Below are 19,976 nucleotides of genomic sequence, written 5' to 3'. Positions count from 1 at the left end.
AATCCCCGGTGTCTCTTCTAGGGGAACTGGGCTGCAAGTTCTGTGCTGTGCCTCTTAGAATCTCACGCAGGGCCTATTTAATCTTTGCCTCTCTTATCCTTAACTATACAAACTAGCAGGATTAGTAAAATGTGAGTGAAGCGAAAGCAGAGAATTCCTCCCTCAAAAATATTATATTTTATTGTGTCATTGGCTTAAGGTGAGGTTATGTTAGTAGCATTTAGATCAACTGAAAAACTGCCCCCTCAGTCACTGTAAATCAAGGAATATCCTTCAGTTTCTTCCACAGTATTATCATTGGCTTTTTTGCAGTACGGTATTGTTCTTTGGCCTACCTTCTTCAAAGTGGGAGTCTCAGCCACGAATGAAAGTATGGACAATGGATTCACTAAATCCACATGATGAACAGTAAAACCTCAGGGTTACAGACATTGGGAATGGAAGTTGTCCGTAACTCTGAAATGTTTGTAATTCTGAACAAAGTGTAGTTTGGGCTCCAGCAGCTGACACTCCAGGCCGGGCTCCAGTAGGATCTGAGCTCCCTCCTCTGTGCTAGCAGCTTCCCTGCAAGCAGATTCTATCTCCGGGTCAGACTGAATTGGCAAGCTTGTCCCTATTCTGTCTGGGCAGGGGAGACACGGGGGGAGGAGAGGAGTAAAAACAGCACATCCCCCCACCTTCTGGCCAGAGGAGAAGGGGTGAAAGTACAGACCCCTCACACTGCTCCTGCTCTGTGGTCTTGGACTGGCAGCCCCACTATCTTCACTTACTAACTGTAAGTGGCTGCCCCATGTGTGGGGACAGACAGCCCCGATGTGCCTACCTTTAAGATGCAATACAAGCACAGTACTTGGTTGGGCTTTTTTGGGGACAGGCCTCTGCTGCTGCCTGATTGGCTACTTCCAGTTTCACATGGTGTCCAGTTGACTGGTCAGTGCACAACTCTGGTGTTCTTATCTTTAAGGTTCTACTGTACTTATTCAGTTTTGCTAGTGTAAAAAAGTCTATTTTAACTCTGTACACAAGAGGGCATACTTGGCACACAAAACTACATGCACCTGTTTTTCCATACAAAGGGGAGTCATTGTGGCATCTTAGAGACTAAGATTTATTTGGGCATAAGCTTCCATGGGCTAAAACCCACTTCATCAGATACATGGAGTGAAAAATATAGTAAGCACTGTATATCTTCCCCCTCTCCTCCCCCCACACAGCGCTTATGCCTAAATAAATGTGTTATGCCACAAAGACTTTCTGGTTTTGCTCATATAGACTAACACGGCTACCACTCTGAAACCAGTAAACTTTATTTTAAACACAGGGTTTGTAACATCATTTCATTATATGACACTAGATCATTCTGGGCTTATCTGAAGACTTTGAAGATAAAATGGTTGAATCTTTCAAGACCTGTGCTTCTCTGCTAATGCTATAGCCACTGCAGCTAGTAGTGAAAATGAATTTAATATTGTCTGTCAGCTTGGGGTGAGGAGACTACAAAGGAAAAATTGGCCATTCTCTGCATGATGTGTATACCATTGTCGTCTTCTGCCCTTGCATATGGGCTGAGTTCCCACTGAAATGAATGGGAGATAAGTCTGTAAATAAGGGTGGTATTGAGTCTAATGCCTGTAAAGCTATATCAGCTCTTACCTTAAGGCAGAAGAAACCCTCATGAATTATTTCCTACGTGGCCCACTTTTGAATGTCTAGGAATGTTTGTTTAATTCACTTCCCTTCTCAAGTCCTTTTCTGGTTTACATGGGATCAGAGTTGCTCACAATTCTTTACCACTCCTCTTGGTCCATGGCACAAGTTTGTAGGCCTTGGAATTCCAATCCTGTTTCCTCTTTAAACCTCTTGACAGTTGTGACCAGGATCCCCAGGGAGCCACATTGAGGTTATTCAATTAGAGCAGATAATCCTCAAAGCTGGTGGATATTCCACTACCTAGATTTAGCAAGCCTGCACAAAACAACTTCTGTAATACCATACTGGTTACCTGGAAGCTAAAACACAGTTCCCTTATAGCAACCCAGCCTTGGGCTTCCACCCAGACACCCAAGTCAAATATGAGGAGGATTATTGAAAATCTTAATCATATAAGAAAGTTCTACCAATCCCAAGGATCAGAAGCATTACCTCCCAGGTTAATGAATATTTCAGATCTTACCCACATACATGCTTACAGCCAATTCTTAGTGGTTTTTTTTTTGTTTTTAAAGTGTACAGGTCTGTCGCATCTGCGCGATTTCAGCTTTACACAGTCAGCAAAAACAAAAAAGGAACAATTTTAATACTGTACCTGTAGTGTGGGTGATTCTGCCCGCCATTACACTCAATGTAACTTCGACTATATGCGATTTTCGCTTTACATGCTGACTGCGGAACATACCCCAGCGTAAGATGCAACAGACCTGAATTGGTTAAAAGATCAGTAGACATACAGACATTAGTAGAGATAGGGAGCACTGTAGTTGCAAAGAGTTCTGTTAGAATTAGTTCATAGGTTATAGTCCAATATTCATATCCAGGAAGGACTGGAGATCTCAGCCTTACAACTCAAGCTTCCCCTGCATAATGCATCAAGCGGATCGGAGATAAAAAGGATTAGGACCCAAGGGTTTTTTGTTTGTTTTTAGATACAGTTCCAGGCCTTCTCTTGACAGCTCAGAATCCTTAGGCGAACAATAGGTAATTGAGACTCTGAAGTAAGCGTCACCAGTAATTAGCTACATGGGCAATTGTCTTATGTTAATCCATTTTCCACCATTTGCAGGTGATTTGCTCTATACTTCAAAGATCAATATAGTGATATCACTATATTTACAGTTCATGTAACTCTTAGGCTCTCCTTTTGATCTCTGAATAGATAGATTACAGCATAGACAGGAACTATTTGGTTACATTAACCTCTAACAAAATAAATAAAAAAACCCACAAAAATACAAACATTATCTACCAATATGGCCCTAAAGGTTGGATTTGGGTCATTATCCTGCAGGATTAAAAATCCTATCTAGCAACATGTCACAACAGTCTTTCCATCCTTGATTTTCCACCTCCTTTCTTGCTGTCTTGTTCCTACCATTCTCTCTTTGCTGGTCATTCTTCTCCCATTCTTCTCCATATGTGTCCAGCCCACCTCAAACTTGGGCCTCAATGACAGGCTGGAGAGTACAAGTTCATCTTCCTCCTAATTTCTTCCATGCTCATGCTCTCTACCCTCCTCTAGCATTCCATTCTCCCCAGTATCTCATTTTCTACTACTTGTACCTTCTTTTCTTCCTTCTCTGTAAGGCCCACAATTTCCAAATCATAGCTCGGGCAGGGACAGACACATGCAGCATATACTTTCTTTCAGTTTGTAACTTAATTGCTAGTCTCAATACTCCTATCTTGTTTTTCACTGCCACCCATGAACATTGGTTTCTTATTTTCAGTTCTCCAAATCTCTCCCCAGTGGCACTAAGTATACTTTCCAAGCACGGGCTTCAGGTTTGTATAAATTTTGGTGGTGCCCAGAACGAGTCCAAGCAGAGCCATCCCATCTATAGGATGGACCAAGGCAGTCTCCCTGGGCCCCACCCTTTGGGGTGTCCCATGCTTCAGGGGGATGTGGGGTTCAGGGTGACTGGGGAGGTTAGCAGGGGGCCTGGTGCCAGCAGCAGCAAGTGACCCGGCCCCAGCCTGCCCTGCCCCTCTGGCTCCTGGTGTCACTCGGGGGGGAGGGGGCGGAAGCCAGAAAGAGGTGGGGTGGAGGCTTGGGGAAAAGGGGCAGGAAGAGGGCGGGCAGAGCAGGGATAGGAAGAGGTGGGGCAAGGGTGGGGACTTGGGGGAAGGACTCTCACTGCTGCCAGCACCAGGCCCCCTGCAAGCCACCCAGGCCACCCTGGACCCTATGGACAGGATGGCTCTGAAGATATAAGCCCAAACCTTGGTGGCGCATGGACACATGGTCCCATATAACTCGCCACCTATGTTTCCAAGTACACAAATTCTCTCTCTGATTCAGCTTCTCACTTGAAACTTCACTCAGTTCTTCTTCTACCTTCCTTACTTGCATAACCTCAGTTTCTTTGAATTTACCTTCAAACCATGGTCTTTAAAACACAGATATCCAGTTCCAGCAGGAAGACTTTTAGATATCCCATGTTTAGACAAATACAATAAAAAGATTGAAGGAAAGTAGGATAGATATTGCTTCCTTTTCCAGATGAAAACTCGGAGCTAGAGTGTCCAAAGTACCCACTGTTTTTCCTTTAGCAGTTATAGTCAGGCAATATTGTACCAGATTCTCAGCTAGTACAAACGAGTGAAGTCAGTAGAGCTATATAGATTTATTCTAGTTGATGCCCCATTGACTTAATTGGAGCTATGCTAGTTTTCGCTATCTGAGGATCTGGGCTTTTGATGTGTAGATTAAGTAGAGACTGTCACCACTCCTACAGAGCTGGCAGATAATTGTAAAGGCCAGCTAAATTAGTTATTTAATAAAACTCCTAATGGGTCTGCACAGAGACCATTTTTCTTTTTGTTCAGGGCTATTATGACTCACGCCTCAGTTCCTGAAGAGGAGAGAGAGGTTCTTGGGATCAATGATACTTTGATTCGCCTGTCAATTGGTTTGGAGGATGCACAAGATATACTGGAAGATCTGGAGCAAGCTTTGAAAGCAGCAGTAAGTCATCTAATACTTTAGTGCCTCTTGTTTATAAAAATGATTTTCCTTTTGCATTTTACATTTTTCAAACTAACGGTTCACCATTTATCTTAAATCAGTGGAATAGATTTACTTTATCAGATAACTAATACAAAAGTTCATTATTACAAACCTATCATCTTCCTTATTTAATATTTTTAATCTGACTGCATTTTGGGTTTTTGAATTTCCATGATTAGTATCCTGTTTACATATCCTCTACAACATTCTGTTCAAAAAAAGGGATAGATATAGATTTCTAATGTGCATGATTCTTAGAAGCTGGCAGTAATAGTAATGACTTGATTGGTAATGCTTAGGCATAGAAGTGATTAACAAGTTTATGCACTTCTAATAAGGACAATGGCTGCTCCCTGCAAAGTAATCAAATGCAGGAAAGAATTGGCTGGTAACTTTGTTTAAGCTAGTGAATTTATTCTTAACTTTTGAAAATTAAAATCTATGAAAAGTTCAAACCTTACATTCCCCCAGAGGTCTCTTAAAGAAATTAAAATTGTTTTGTGATATCATGCCATTTGCATTCCTTCAGCATAGGTCCCCTAAAACACATAGAAGGAAAAAAAGGCAACAGCAATTGATAATTATTTGCTTCTTCTATGAACTTGCATGACATTGTACTCTCCATTGCATGGTTGGCATGGTGAATGACACCTGCTCTCAACAAATATAGTGTTCTCTGCAAGCTCTCCTAATAGAATGGACCAGGCATAACTGCCTAATCTAAAGCAGAGACACTTATCTTTAGTTGGAGCACCAATCTGGAGGTGCATAATTAAAAAAATTGCAGCATGAAGTCCTAATATTACATTTTAGTGTTCTCATCATGGTGCTGAGGTGGAACTCAGCTGGTCTGTTTTGTTACACATTGCTACAACACAAGAAATGCACAGCTATGTTAGGATGGCATGCCCTGACACCTTTACTCTCCTATCTTATGAAGTAGTAAATCATAGAAATGAGGGGCCGGAAGGGACCTCAGAAGGTCACCTAGTCCAGCTCTCTGTGCTGAGGCGAGAAGTAGTATGTTTGTCTAGTCCAGTGTTTATCAAACTTTGTGCTGGTGACCCCATTTAGACTCAAGAAAAATCATGACCCCCCCTTACTAGAAAAAATTGTGACCCCCTACCTTCAGCCCTGCTTGGGGCTCTAGGCTTCAGCCCTGGTGACCCCATCAAAACAGTCACGAACCACAGTTTGAGAACCTCTGTGGTAATCTATTCATAAAAACCTCCACTGATCAGGGTACCACAACCTCCCTTGGAAGCTTGTTCCAGTGCTTGATTATCCTGTACTTAGTTTTTCCCCTAATAGGTAACTTAAATCTCCCTTGATGCAGATTAAACAGATTACTATTTGTCCTGCTTTCAGTAAACATGGAAAACAATTTACCACCATCCTCTTTAAGATCCCTTATATTTAATGTCTTATCAGGTCTCCCTCAATCTTCTCAAGACTAAACAGCTCCAGCTTAACCTTTCCTCATAGGTCAGGTTTTCTAAACCTTGTAATGGTTTTTTGTTGCTGTCCTCTGGACTCTTAGTTTGTCCACATCTCTTTCTTAATGTATAGCATCCAAAACTAAATGCTACTCTGGCTGAGACCTCTCCGGTGTAGAATAGAGGGGGACAGTTCCATCTTGTGTCTTACATACAGCATTTCCTGTTAATACACCCCAGAATGACATTAGTTTTTTTGTTTTTGCAACTGAATCACATTGCTGAATCACATAGCTCCCAGATCTTTTTCTGCACTACTACTACTGCCTAGACAGTTATTCCTTATTTTGTAGTTATGCATTTGATTTTTCCTTCCTAAGCATAGTGCTTTGCACTTGCCTTTATTGAATTTCTTCTTGTTCATTTCATACTAGTTGTCCAATTTGTCAAGCTGGTCTTGAATTCTAATCCTGTCCACCAAAGTGGTTGCAACCCTTGCCAGCTTGGTGTCACCTGGGGAATTGTAAGAATGCTCTCCACTCTATTATCCAAGTCATTAAATGAAAATGTTGACTAGTACCGGACCCAGGACTGACCCCTGCAGTACCCCAGAGAACCATTGGTAGCTACTCTTTGAGTATGGTCTTCCAACCAGTTAATAGTAATTTAAACCACATTCCCTAGTTTCTTTATGTGGAACTCTGTCAAAAACCTTACTAAATATCAAGATGTCACACCTACTGCTTCCCTCCTATCCATTAGGCCAGCAACCCTGTCAATGAGGTTGGTTTGGCATGACATGATTTGTTTTTGACAGGTTATGCTAGCTATTACTTAAACCCTGTTATCCTCTAGATGCTTAAAAATTGATTGATTAATTTGTTCAAACATCTTTCCAGATTTCAAAATTATGGTGAGTGTTCTCTAATTGCATTGATCATCTTTGTTCTTTTTAAAAAGATAAATACAATATTTGCCCTTTTCACAGGGCCAGTACACCCCATTCCCCTGGAGGTGAGGCAAGGGCAGGGTAGGCCCAGGGTTAGAGCTAATAGGACTCCCTGGATTGCTGGGAAGCTTGGCCTAATGGCCAAAGTCAGTAAGACTCCCTTAGGCTGCAGGGATGCATGGCCTAATGGCCAAAGTCAGTAGGGTTCTCCTTGGCTGTGGGGAAGTGCAGCCTAATGGCCAGTCAGTGGGAGGTGCTTTGATGGGCCACCCCTCAAAGGGGGCAGCCAGGTAGGGGGACCCAAGCCCTCCCTGCTCCACCTGGTCCCAGCTCAGGGCCCTGGTAGTGGTCAATGGGTTCACCACTAAGTCAGCAGGGAATCCTCCTGCAACATGCTGATTGCTGCCGGGACACTGGCTAGTCCCTCCCTGGGCTGCTTCCTACCATGACTTTTGAAGTTGAGGTTATGGTGTCTTGGGAGTCTCTGGGCTCCTCAAGTGGCAACTGCAATCTCCCTGGGGCATCAGCAAGTACCTGGGTCCCTGCCTGGAACTCAGCATCTCCTGCGATCTGGAATTCTGACTGCTCCTTGGCTGACGCCAGCGAGATGCATCCTTCCTCCTTGGTAGCCAGCCAAGACTGAGCTAGGCTACTCCCTTTTATACTGTAGCAGCAGCAGCAGTTGGAGAATGCCCAGTAGGGTCAGGGAGGTGTGGCTTTTGCTGCTAAGAACACTGTTTTTAACCCCTTTCTCTCCAGTGTGGGGCTAGTACACTCCATCACAGCCCTCCTCTGGGACCTCACCCATCATCCATGAGTTCTCAAAGATAATTGCTAATGATTCTGAGATTGCTTCAGTATCCTAGAGAGAATTTCATCAGGCTCTGACTATCTGAATACATATCTAAATATTCTATAACCAATCCTTGCCTTATTTTGGTTTGTGTTCCTTCCCCTGCATTGCTAATTTTTGTTAAGCATCTTTTTAGTGAAGACTGAAGCAAATAGGCATTATACACCTTTGCCTTCTTTGTGTCATCCATTATCTCCCCTTCCCCGTGGACTTCCTTTTGTCTCTTGTTTTAATAATACTTTAGGAACCTCTTATTGGCTTTTGTCTCATTAGGTGCAGTTCATTTTGTGCTTTATACTTCTGGATTTTGTCCCTACATGCTTCTGCTATTCTTTGTAGTCATCTTTAGCAACGTAGTTTTTGATTTTCAGATAATTGAAGTGCTCCTGATGCAGCCACATTGTTCTCTTGCTATTCTTCTGATCTTTCCTTTGTATTGGGATAGTTTGCGGTGAATTTAAATTGGTCTCCTTGAGAAACTGCCAGTTCTCCTGAACTCTTTTTTCCCTTAGATTCTTCCCCACCCGCCCAGGAACTTCCCTACCAATTCTCAGTTTGTCTGCTTTTCAAAAATCTATTTTACTTGATTCTGCTGCTCTCACCCCTTCCTTTCCTTAGAATCACGAAATCTATGATTTCATGGTCACTTTCACCCAAATTGCATTCCATCTTCAGTTTCACAACCAATTGCTCTGTTAGTCAGAAGCCAGTCTTATCTGACTACCACTCATTACTTCCTCCACTGTCTGAAATAAGAAGTTGTCCCCAACACATTCCAAGAACATATTGGAATTTTGCATTTTACTGTACTACTTTTTCAACAGATGTCTGGTCCTGTGTTAGAACCAGGTTGTTTTTTTTTAAAATGTAGAAATGCCTCATTCACCTCCTCTTCCTGATTTGGTGGTCCATAGTAGACCCTCTACCATGATATTGTCCTTCCACGCCTACCCCTCCCTTTATCTTTACTCAGAGGCTTTCAACTGGTCTGCCTCTTACCTCCTTCTGAACCTCAGAACATTCATATACACCTCTACCCAGATATAATATGACCCAATATAACACAAATTCAGATATAACGTGGTAAAGCAGTACTCCAGGGGGCTCCAGTGGATCAAAGCAAGTTCGATATAACGTGGTTTCACCTATAACATGGTAAGATTTTTTGGCTCCCAAGGACAGCGTTATATTGAGGTAGAGATATATTCTGGAGGATGCCTGTCTCCTCCTGCCTGTTGTGGGCAAAGGAATGGAGGGTGACAGAGGTGCTCTTAATTAACTCAGACCCGCATTCAGCAAATCATTGAAACCAGTTGTCACAGGGTGGCTGGCCCCTTTAAGGGGAAAATGGGCCAGTCCCACTGCACCATAAATAATTAGCTGCTTCTCAGCCTGAGGGAGTAACTGTGGGGATCAGGTGATAGTTTAATGGACAACTGGGAGGCTGAGTGTAGTCAATCTAGGATGTAGAGCCACAGGGAGGTACTCGTGGAAGACCTTGAGCCTGGTCTTTGGAGCAGGCCAATGGAGAAGTTTAAGTTACTTGCCTCAACTAATACAAGTCACTGGCAAAACAAGGACTAGACCCATGTACTGTCTTACATCCCTGCGCCACAGCACCAGGCTATTGGCCTAGTAAAAAAGGAGCATTAAAAAAATAAAGAAACTTGGGGTAGAGAGGATCACTTTTCCATGTGTGCAACATGACAAGGTTTGCTAGTAAGACAGATATAACATAGCTTGAATTACTGCACTATGCAACTGAAACTTCTCTATAAAACAACGTTTGTGGATTTGAGAAATTAGCCAAAAATTGAAGTTCTGAGCACTTTTGCAACAGTCAAGTAGTCAAACTTATCTACAGAGGCCTTCTAGGAGCAAGACTATATCTATTGCTAATGTATGGCCAGTTTCTTGCTAAAATAAACAGCTCTGCAATACTAGAGAACACCACAATATAATTATATCATGCTTGTCTTCTGTTACTGCAGGTCCCAGAGCATATGGTTCGCAACTAGGAATCTAAGACCTGAAATCGGAAGCCTACACAGTGAAGGCACCCAGAGAAGATTAAATTAAAAGCCAAACCAATGATAAGTTTCTTCAGATTTTCCTTTAAAAGTGAAGGGGGGGGGGAACCTAAACTTATAGTCAAAGTTTAGCTACCCAAGATGTCTCTTTTTAAGCTTTGCTCTCCAGTGACTCAACATGGGTCAAACTTATGCACAAAACTTGTGCTTTCAGATGTGTCATCCTCTTGTTCCTCCTGCTCTTATGACTTGAAATGTCACTCTCCTTTCTGAGAAAAGCTTGTTGATCTGAGATTCAGCTGTGATGTACATGCAACAGTATTATATCCGGATCTCAAATATTAAAAATTGGGTTTTTTTATGCTGTACAGTGGTGAGTGCATACCGCAGTTATGTTGGTACAGGCTGTTTCTTTCATCATACTGCAGAATTTATTTTTTTTAAAATCACATTTTATGTCTAACTGAAGATGTATTTTGAATGGTATAGGATCAAATTCAGACTTTTTGAATGAGAATATCAAATTTGGTTTGATTTTGTGCAACACTGAAAATTTAAGTCATAACTGATACTGTACTGTAATTTTCTGAAGATTTGACAGTAAAATAAGCAGGATTTAGTCTGAATTTTTTAAATGGAATGTGTTATACATGAGAACAATTTCAGTCTTAACTTCTGTCTTACCAACATAGAATTTGTTTCTGTATGCTTGAATTTCTAAAGTGGATAATTTAATGAAAGGGGAAATTAAATGGGGCATTTGTCAGACAGACTACAATGATAATTTTGAAAACATTAAAGTTTTCACAAAGCAAATGAAATCTAGAGTTGGTTTTTCTTTTAAAAACTAAGTCTAATATTACACCACATACTAGTTCTCTGGCTTTTTAAAACCCACTATTTTTTAATCTAACATTAAATTGTTTAGAATGTTCTGTATGAATTGTAAGTGGAACATTAGTGAATAAAATGAATGGGACAAAGCTGGCATTCTTTGCTTGGTGCAGCCTCTTTACAGAGGCAAGGTCTTATCAATATTTTACTGTGGTGTCATTTTTAATATTATTGAAATCTCACACCTGAGTCCTCACTATGGTGTGACAAGATGTTGGAAGTTAGGATGGAGAAGGGTTTATTCTGATGCATTCCCACATTGTCAATGAAATCTACCCACATTAACTTTTTAGAAGGTAGCTAGAAACTTTTCAAATAAAAGCTTACATTTAGCAGAAAGCAGCAAAACTAGTTTAAGAAAAAAGGTTTTGAAATTGTCAATTCTTATGCAGTATCCTGCTAAATAATCCACTGAAGTGGCCTATAGTATCTCAAAAAGGTCAAGAAAATACAAACATGGGTGGGTTATTACAGAATTCCCTTGGAAGTGTTTTTGCAGGCGGTGGGGAGCGGGGAGAAGAAAGTGTTCTCTGGTGCTTGGGGAGTGATGAAATGGTGCGGGGGGGGGGGGGGGAATACCTCACACACACCCCTAATGAGAAGAACTGTAGCTGATTTGTACAAAAAGTTGCTTCACTTCCATAAGATAACGGTTGTGGAGTGTAGAGATGAAGATGATTAAGTAATACTTGTATTTGTTTTTGGTCGACATCAACACCAACAGATGAGAATTGCACACTTTGGCAGCATAGCTGCCATTGCCAAGGAAAAAGCCAGTTTCCCTTCAGGTACTGGCACTCTAAAAGGTATAGCAAATGCAGGGAATCTGTTTTAAACCATCTCTGAATCTCAAATACATTGCAAGCTGGATCACACATTCATTAAGGAAATGTGTACATCACAAGTGAAAACCATTACTTTCAGAGATACCACAGCCTCTGACAGACCAGGCTTTCTACATTCCATATAGAAAGGCAGGAAACTTTGGTTTTACTAAGAGTTCTCATTGTTGTGGTCTTTTCCTCAGAGAGCACACTCATCCTTTGGCCATCATGCCATTCAGCAGATCTGCTAGAAATAGTACAAGCCATCTCCTTTCTGTTCACTCACCTTTCACTATTGAAGTATTTTGAGGGTGCCCATTACTGTAGCATTTAGGTGACAAATTATGTCCTTCCTGTACAATTCTCCTCTGGACTTGTATAAGGAACCTAGTAGGTCCTTGCCAGTAAAATTATTGTTCTGCTAATTTTACTCCGGAGGGCATTCTGCGCCAAAAAATTTAATTCTGCAAATTTTATTTATCAAAAAAAAAATGGAGGCTCCATCATGGCACTGGAGAAGCCCAGGCCACTGGCTGCACAGGTGTGGGAGATCACTGTGTAGCTCCCCTGTCCCAGGGGATAGGCTCAGTGGTGAGGCTGTATGCAACCCTGACACAGCACAATGACTGGGCCTGCCCCTCTGCACTAGGTGCCTGTCTGCCAAGCAGGAGCCAAGTTTGGAGGGTCTTAGTGTGGTGGGAGAATCCAGGTGTGAGTTGAGAGGGTTCTGTGTGGTGCAGTCTGGGTGCAGGCAGCTCGGGGGGGAATCCAGATGGACAGGGGCTTGGCAGGTTCTGGGTGCAAAAGTAATGGGGACTCAGCAGAGGGGTCCAGAAAAGTGGTTGATGGGGGGAGTCTAAGTGTGGGGGGCCAGGTACTGGGGGAATGGGGCTCAATGGGGTTGGGATCCAGGTGCAGTTGGTTGGGGCAGGGGGGGAGATCCAGGTGCGGGTAGCTTGTGGGGGTGGTCCAGGAGGAGTGGGGCTCATCTTGGGGCAAGGGGGAAGAATCAGGGTGCAGGAGGGTCTGGATATGAGGGGGTCTGGATGCAGGAGCAGTTCCCTGTACAGGGAATCTCTTCCCCCCTGCAGCTGAGGAGCAATGGGTGCAGGAAGCGCAGGGGGACGGGGGGGAAGGGGAAAGAGAGGTTTGCAGAGTTTCCTACAACTCGGGGAAAAATCTGGGTGGGTCGGACCCAGCCCAGATGCCATGCAGGGGAAGAGGAAGTCCCATCCTCCCCAGCCCAGCTGGGACTAGCACCTGAGCCTGGTACAGGGTAGGAGCCACCAGCTATGTCTTCCCCAGTTCTGCCTGCACCCCACAGTGATTTACCTCTCTGCCGGCTGCCCGGGGCACCCAAAACATACTGCTGGGAGAGTTGCATGACCAGTTTTGTGGCTGCCTTGTCAGTCATTTTTCTGCAGGGAACATAAATTTTGAGCATGCACAGAGGTGCAGAATTCCCCCAGGAGTAAGTCACACCAAGAGAAATCAGTCCTTTCCACAAGAGCTCACAATCTTTAAAGACGGATACAAAAATTAGGGAGAAGGGAATTAACATACAAGCAACACCTCAACACCCCTTATTCAATTTTTTGTGTTTTAAAACAATCCACAACTGCCCCTCTCTCTAGCCAGAAGTTTTACTTCCTGTATATGTCCATAATTTCATAGGTTTTCATATCAGCAGTATGGCATCTAAGCACAGGATACATAAATGAATACAATTGCTATCATAGGCCCTACACATGGCACCTTGAAATTTAGTGGGGTTCTGTGCAGGGTCCATCCATACAGAATGAATTGCAAGGGCTGGGTAATATGCTTCTAAACCTCCTCACATGCCATTTATTCCCTTGCAGTGGTAGAGTACAAGAGTGAAGCCATTACAGCATAAAGCCTGATTTGGTCTTCACCTGCTCCACGTTGAGCCACAAAAATGATTCAAGGGCCAGAGAAGATGCCTTACAGTGAGATACTTAGAGTTCAATTGGTTTACCTTATGAAAAAAGATTGAAAGGTGTCTTGATTATACCTTCATAGGAAGAACTTACTGGGTATGAACAGGCTCTTTAATCTAGTGGAGAAAGGCATAAGAACTAATGGCTGGAAGCTGAAGCCAGAGAAATTCAAATTGGAAATGAGGCAAGAGTGTCCACCAGTGAAGGTGATGAACCAATGGAAGAAACTACCAAGGGAAGTGATGGATTCTCCATTTTTTGATTTCTTCAGATCAAGACTGGATGCCTTTCCAGAAGAAATGTTTTAATCAATCAAATTATTGGGCTGCATACAGGAGGTCAGTCTAGGTGATTTAATGGTTCCTCCTGACCTTAAGTTCTATGAATCTCTAGAGAATGCATTTACATTCTTAATAAGCATATAGCACAGTGGTTTCCTGCTTTCTGTTAAGTGACTGGGTTTAGGTCATGACTCCATGAGCACCTGTAACACAAATTATTGCATTATTTAAGTGTCTATCTAATCATGGAGTGTGCCCCCATTGTGCTAGGCAATATACAAATAGAACCAAAAAAAAAAAAAGCACCTCTTGCTCCAAGGAGCTTGCAATCTAATACCACAGTCCTACAAACTCTTACACACACGCTTAGTTTTACCATGAGTTGTTGCATTGAAATCAGTGCAATTACTCACAGTAGTTAAGTATGTGCACAAATGTTTGTAGGATTGGAGCCTAAGTATGTCTATATAAGACTACAAAGCATCTCGTTTTCCTCCACTAAAGTATTACATTTAAAACAGAGTCTGGAAGAAAACACTTAACATGTTTTCAGCTGAAGTGTGCCTAGAAATTCTGGACACCTCTATCCTTCAGAGAAGTGGTTGTTGAAATCCAACTTGTATAAGGAGGTGCCTGAGGTGGTGTTAAGTTATCAGTGTACCTAGAGCACACCTGAGCCCCATTCTAAGATGCATGGAGGGAGGGGGTGCACAAAGACGGTCAACTTTGAAATAAGGGCTGTAGCAAAGTGTGTGTGTGAAATGGTTTGCAGCACACTGGGATGCAAAGGTTTAAACATCCTGCTGTTTGTTTGTTTAGCAATCAGTGTGGGAACCTTTAAAATTAATGACTTGATTTATAAACTTCTAGTGCTGCAGTAAAGCAGTTCTGTGTTTAACAAGTCTTCATAATATAATAAAATACTTGTTTCTAGAACATACAGAATTGAAGTATGGGGAATGTGTACAAACAGTGAGAATTTATGCCAGGTGTTTTGTAGCAAAGTATCTAGTAAATTCTCTAAAGATCCTCCAAACCATATGGCTGAGACTGAGTGCTTTTCTGCTGCTAGCATACAAATACAACTCATTAATCTTTTATCACAACAGTAAATGGTTGATTTGTCCAGACAATAGACCATTTATGGATTTAATTTTCAGCCTCAGTATGGTGTCGCCAAAAAGAATCTGTTTAGAAAAGGATTCACCATTTAAATGGCAACTTGAAGAAGGCACAACTAGGGCTAACATCCTCACTCTTGACCCTAGAAGTGTATTAAAAGAAAACAAAAAAACCCCACAACATTAGAAACCTAAAATACCATCCAACAACTGTGGGTCAAACTAGTCCACTGTATGGAAATTGTGCTCAATCTGATCTGCATTTTATATAACACCATGGACATTATTAAATTACTTCAGGGCATATTAAAACAAATTGACCTTGTATGCTGCATGGCTGTCTCTCCCGGTCACTCTCTAAGAGAAGCCATGCAGCCTCACTATCACATACCTGTAAAGGTGAGCTCAAAAGGGAGAATTAGCTTCACCTAGTGCTCCAATCCTCCAGCCAGGCAGAACAGTATGGCAGTCTATGAGCCCCAGGCCCAGGCAGGGCAGCAAAGCAATGAATGGGCTCTGGCCCACAATCAAGGCAGAGCAGCTAAGCAATCTATGGGGCTCAGGTAGGGTCACCAAAGAAGCACAGGCCTCCTGGCCTAAGGAGGGGGATATTACCATCCCAGAGATGGAGTGACAGGGAGGGGGGAGATATGGGCCCACCCAACTCCACTATGCCCCAGCACAGGGACCTAACAGTGACAGAGTGGTCTGCCACTGGGTCAGCAGGGATCCACCCACAACATGCTGGCCTTATGTCAGGTCAGCTCCTAGCCAGACTGTTCCTGGTTTCCCTAAGCTGCTTCCTACACCCTCCTTCAGGTATATCAGCATCTGTCATCTCAGGGAGCCCTGGCCAGTCCACAGGCAGCAACCTGGGGAGACCCAGCAACTCCTCAGCATCTTGGTCAGCCAGCAGTCCTGGGAGCTCTAGTCAGTCTTCAGGAGGTAGTACCTCTACAAATAGAATACATCTATTTCCTATGGTAACTCCACCACAAGTGAGCAGTAGGGCCCGCCTTTTATACTTCCCCTTCCTGGCCCGCCCTTTGTGCAGACATGGCTCTTCTGGTTCGGCCCACCAGGGGGCATGTTGTGGTCCCTCGCTGTCACTCTCTGAGGGAGGCGATGCCTCCTCGCTACAGACCTGTATTGGGAATACCAGTCTCTTGAGTGCTCCATATCTACACTTTGCTTTTGAGTGCTGTAAATTGTTTTTGGTATTTACTGTAGTCTTTTATGAAACAACTTAAAGTATGGTTCAACTTTGAAAGGTGTTTCAAAACATGGCACCATTTTATTGTGTCTCAATTATTAGCAGATGAAATGCTTAGAAGTAAAGACACATTTTTATAACAGCCAGTCCAGCAAAATCCCTCTGGGATTGGAAAGTCAAGTGGTGTGAGAAGAAAACACTCATCACTAGTAACAAAGCTCTGCAGGCCAAATTTGATTCTAGTTACAGCCGTGCAACCCTATTGTCTTCAAATTGTGCCTGCAACAACACCTGTACGGTCTCATTTCCTTCAACAAGGGTAATGGACTGGAACATAATAAACAATTCTGTTGATGATGAACCCCAAGGAATAGAGTCCAGCTCACTTTCATGCCCATGATAACTTTTGAAGGAGTAAAAAGTCCATTTGTCAATAAAGTCCTCAGAAATTTTTTTTCAATTAATTTTTAGTTACTTTTCCAAGTTAAGCCACGCTTTACTGCTTCCTGTAATCTACTAGTAGATTTGATTACTTTTATATTAATAGTTATTTAGTTTTTCCTCCAAACATGGATATGCTATATATACAACACACACACAAGTTGCTCGAATATAGCACAAAATATACTGAAAAATTAAAAAGGGCATTTAGCATTGGAGGCTATTAATAGGCTTTAAAGGAATGTTATCATCTAAACCATACAAAACAAATATACAGTAAATATGCACAAAAAGCCTCCGGGCTTCCACATTTTCAAATAACATTTTAAGATCAGCATACCATAGATTCCAAGGCAAAAATGGACCATCATGAACATCTAGTCTGAAAATTTACATATCTTATGTTTTTGTATACCCTTACAAAATGAGAACAGTAGAGTGAAAGAACAGATGAAGAAGTAGGGAAAGTAATAAGAAAGGGAAAAGAATAAAAGGACAGAACAATTGAATTTACTACTCGTGTTACAAGGAGTGCTCATTTAATTTTCTCCTTCATTTGAGCTGCTGCTGTTTTATTTCTTTTCAGGAAGTCATTCCATGCTGTTAAACTTTGCCAAGATATCATCCAAGCAGTAAATTAACTTCTCAAAAGCTACTGTCTCAGCAAGTGGAGTTTAACAACTGACAGAACAAATGGCTGCTTGTTCCTAAGCTTAGGAAATGGCTGCTGCTAACATATGGTACCAAAAATGGACTTCTGTTAATTCAGATGCAACTAAAGTTGTGTTGGTCCTAATTTCTATTTTCTAAGCAGGTATAAAGAATGGTTGATATATGTGTTGAGATAGAATGGCCTTTCCTAAAAGAGCTTATTACATATATATATTATGTACTCTTAAAGTAATTAGATGAAGTTAGTGCTGGTCAAAGCAGCTAATAGAAATATCCCACTGCAAGTTGAAGTACTTTTTAGAAGAGAGAAGTGGTATAGTAACAAACATTTCCCTTGCCAAAGGATCATTAAGGTGAGGTGCTTCATGATTCAAAGCACACAACTGTACTGCTAAACCCTAGGGCTTGCTGGTGAGCCTTGCTATGTGCCTATGCAGGGGCGTAAGAAGCCTCTTGGCTCCTATCCATTGGCTACCCACATCACCAGACTCTGGATGGGGGGTAATCAGCTGCTGCTAGGCTGCTACTCTGCCTCCTAGGTAGGTGGGTGGGGAGTTGGCAGAGCCTTAGCTCAACCCTTCAATACACAATAAGGGCCAGGCATGGCATGTCAAGGGAAATAAACTGTGTCAGGAAAAGGGATTGGTACAGATTACTTCCCTCTTGTTGGGACCGAATTGTGACTCTGAATAGAGCTATTTAATTAATTTATGCATGTAAATTTAAATAATAATGAATAAAGATGACTATACAAGGCTTTAGACACATAATTAATAACACAATAAAAACCTCAGCAGCAAAAATAATAATTCAAATAGGCACTCAGCCAGCCACCTACAAAACACTCCTTTCTGCCCCTTCATTGTTCTGGGAAGCATACTCTCAGAATTACAGCCTGGGCCCTGCTCTATTCCTGGGGCAGTGCGGTAATGTGCTGAACCTTGCTTGCCTTGTTTACTTGCAAGATACACAGACTACATGCAGATCAGAGAAGAGAAACAAGATGGCTAGAGGAAATGGTTCATAAGGAAAGATTAAGAATTCAGTTCCTCCAACTCCCACTTAGAAGCAGATGGGGAAATTCTTATTAACTTCATTAGAAGCAGGAGCAGGCCCTAGTAGAGTAAAATAACTCAGGAGAGAATGGAGGAATCTAGTTATTTAGAAGGTGTAATCTCCAAATTAGAAGATGGACATGTAATTACAGGAGCAAGGGATGACGTGGGGTCATTAAGGCTAAGTAGGGAAAATCATCCACTTGCTGAGCTGTATGAGGCTGTGAAATAGTTACTTCTAAGAACTAGTGGAAGCCCCATAATTAAAAGTAGACAGGACAAAACACTAGCAAATGTGCAGAGGGAAGAAGCTGGCACTGGCAGGGTGCTTCTAATCTCTAATTTCTGTGATAATTCAAAAGAAATCACCTGGAGTTTGAGTAATGGTTCTGGATAGTCAGTTTGTGAGGACAGAGTTCAATCCTGCAAGGTGCTGAGAACTCTAGCTTTGGTCCAGAAAAGCACTTAATCACATGCTTAGCTTTGACATCAGTGGGACTGTTCATGTGCTTAAGTTTAGCCCAAATGTGATTTACTGGATTGGGGCTGGTGTGTTCAGCTCCTTTAATAATGGAAACCATAAGTGTTAATCATTGTGCTTCTGGCCTGATTGAGGTGGACTACCCATCTCTCTTTCATTCTAATGAAACATATTTCTCAGCAAGTACATAGCCTGGGTTTTTCAGCAGGTCAGCTGCTACATAGAGTGCTCTAGTGACATCCAGAAAATGAACTGGCTATCAGCAGAGCCAATGGAATTTGGGATGCTGGAGGATATCAATAAGCATCTCATCACTGTAGGAGTAAGTTGATTATAATATGCAAATTCACATAACTAGCTGGTGCAGAGTAAGGAGGGGAGGGGATTAACCTGCACTTAAGCCATTTTCTGTCTTTTCTTAGTGATGTGTTATATTTGCTGGTCCTGAGCAACACAAATAGCTTTATTTTTTAATTGTTTGCTGAGGCATATAAGGGGTAATGAAGCTTTAACAGAAAAGGCAGCTTTTCCCCTAAACTCTGCCCACGTGTGTGCATAAATGGTTCAATTGATTTCACACTTTCCAAGGCATTTAGCAGCTTGTTATCAAAGCAACTGTTATATTTGTATTTCCTATCTAGTACCATAACATCGTGTTTCCCAATACATGGAAAGAATGCTAGATAAATGTCCTGATTTTATAATTGCTCTTGTTTCTCAATGGAGAGGAAATGGGACTTGCTGTTAACTCTGATAGATCCCATACAGCAGAGCAGCAAGGAGGGAAAAGGTTTCCATAGCAGCAGCAAACATTCCTGAAACATTTGGCGCACATTTCCTCCACTATTTATCTTTCTATAATGTTGGTGTGTCTGTGTGCATGCTCACATGTGTGGTAAACACATGAATATATTCAATGGAGTAATTGAGTGGGCATTATTAAAAGACACCATTGACTGCCCCCATAGCTTACATTTATGGAAGTATTAACAGTATTTTACCATGCTGCTGTAAGAATATGGAATATAAATATTGCAATCAT

The 19,976-nt window shown here is 42.1% G+C and overlaps 1 protein-coding gene and 2 long non-coding RNA genes across 7 annotated transcripts in view; 2 read left to right on the top strand and 1 right to left on the bottom strand.

Moving 5' to 3' along the window:
• The window catches only part of CTH (cystathionine gamma-lyase), a 52,700-nt gene extending 41,893 nt beyond the window's left edge, over positions 1–10,807 (top strand). For all 4 annotated transcript variants that reach the window (XM_039485285.1, XM_039485284.1, XM_039485286.1 and 1 more), the window contains 2 exons: positions 4,543–4,681; positions 9,953–10,807. In XM_039485285.1, the coding sequence (XP_039341219.1) occupies positions 4,543–4,681; positions 9,953–9,979 (166 nt within the window). In that variant the 3' untranslated portion in view covers positions 9,980–10,807. The remainder of the gene's footprint in view (positions 1–4,542; positions 4,682–9,952) is intronic.
• Positions 1,323–18,945, bottom strand: LOC120370487. Of its 2 annotated transcripts, XR_005583766.1 has the most exons (4): positions 18,823–18,945; positions 15,464–16,216; positions 2,306–2,417; positions 1,323–1,965 (listed from the first exon to the last, which is right to left on the bottom strand). It is a non-coding gene; the product is annotated as an uncharacterized LOC120370487 (long non-coding RNA). The 2 variants fall into 2 exon arrangements; XR_005583765.1 differs by lacking the exons at positions 15,464–16,216; positions 18,823–18,945 and adding an exon at positions 7,643–7,748.
• A 201-nt stretch (positions 18,946–19,146) lies between these two features.
• The window catches only part of LOC120370950, a 43,803-nt gene continuing 42,973 nt past the window's right edge, over positions 19,147–19,976 (top strand). The window contains exon 1 of the long non-coding RNA XR_005584079.1: positions 19,147–19,256. This is a non-coding gene — a long non-coding RNA (uncharacterized LOC120370950). The remainder of the gene's footprint in view (positions 19,257–19,976) is intronic.

This window comes from Mauremys reevesii, linkage group 8 (genome assembly GCF_016161935.1).
Source record: "Mauremys reevesii isolate NIE-2019 linkage group 8, ASM1616193v1, whole genome shotgun sequence".
In the NCBI taxonomy this organism is placed as follows: domain Eukaryota; kingdom Metazoa; phylum Chordata; order Testudines; family Geoemydidae; genus Mauremys; species Mauremys reevesii.
This window is presented reverse-complemented; position numbering and strand designations above follow the sequence as displayed.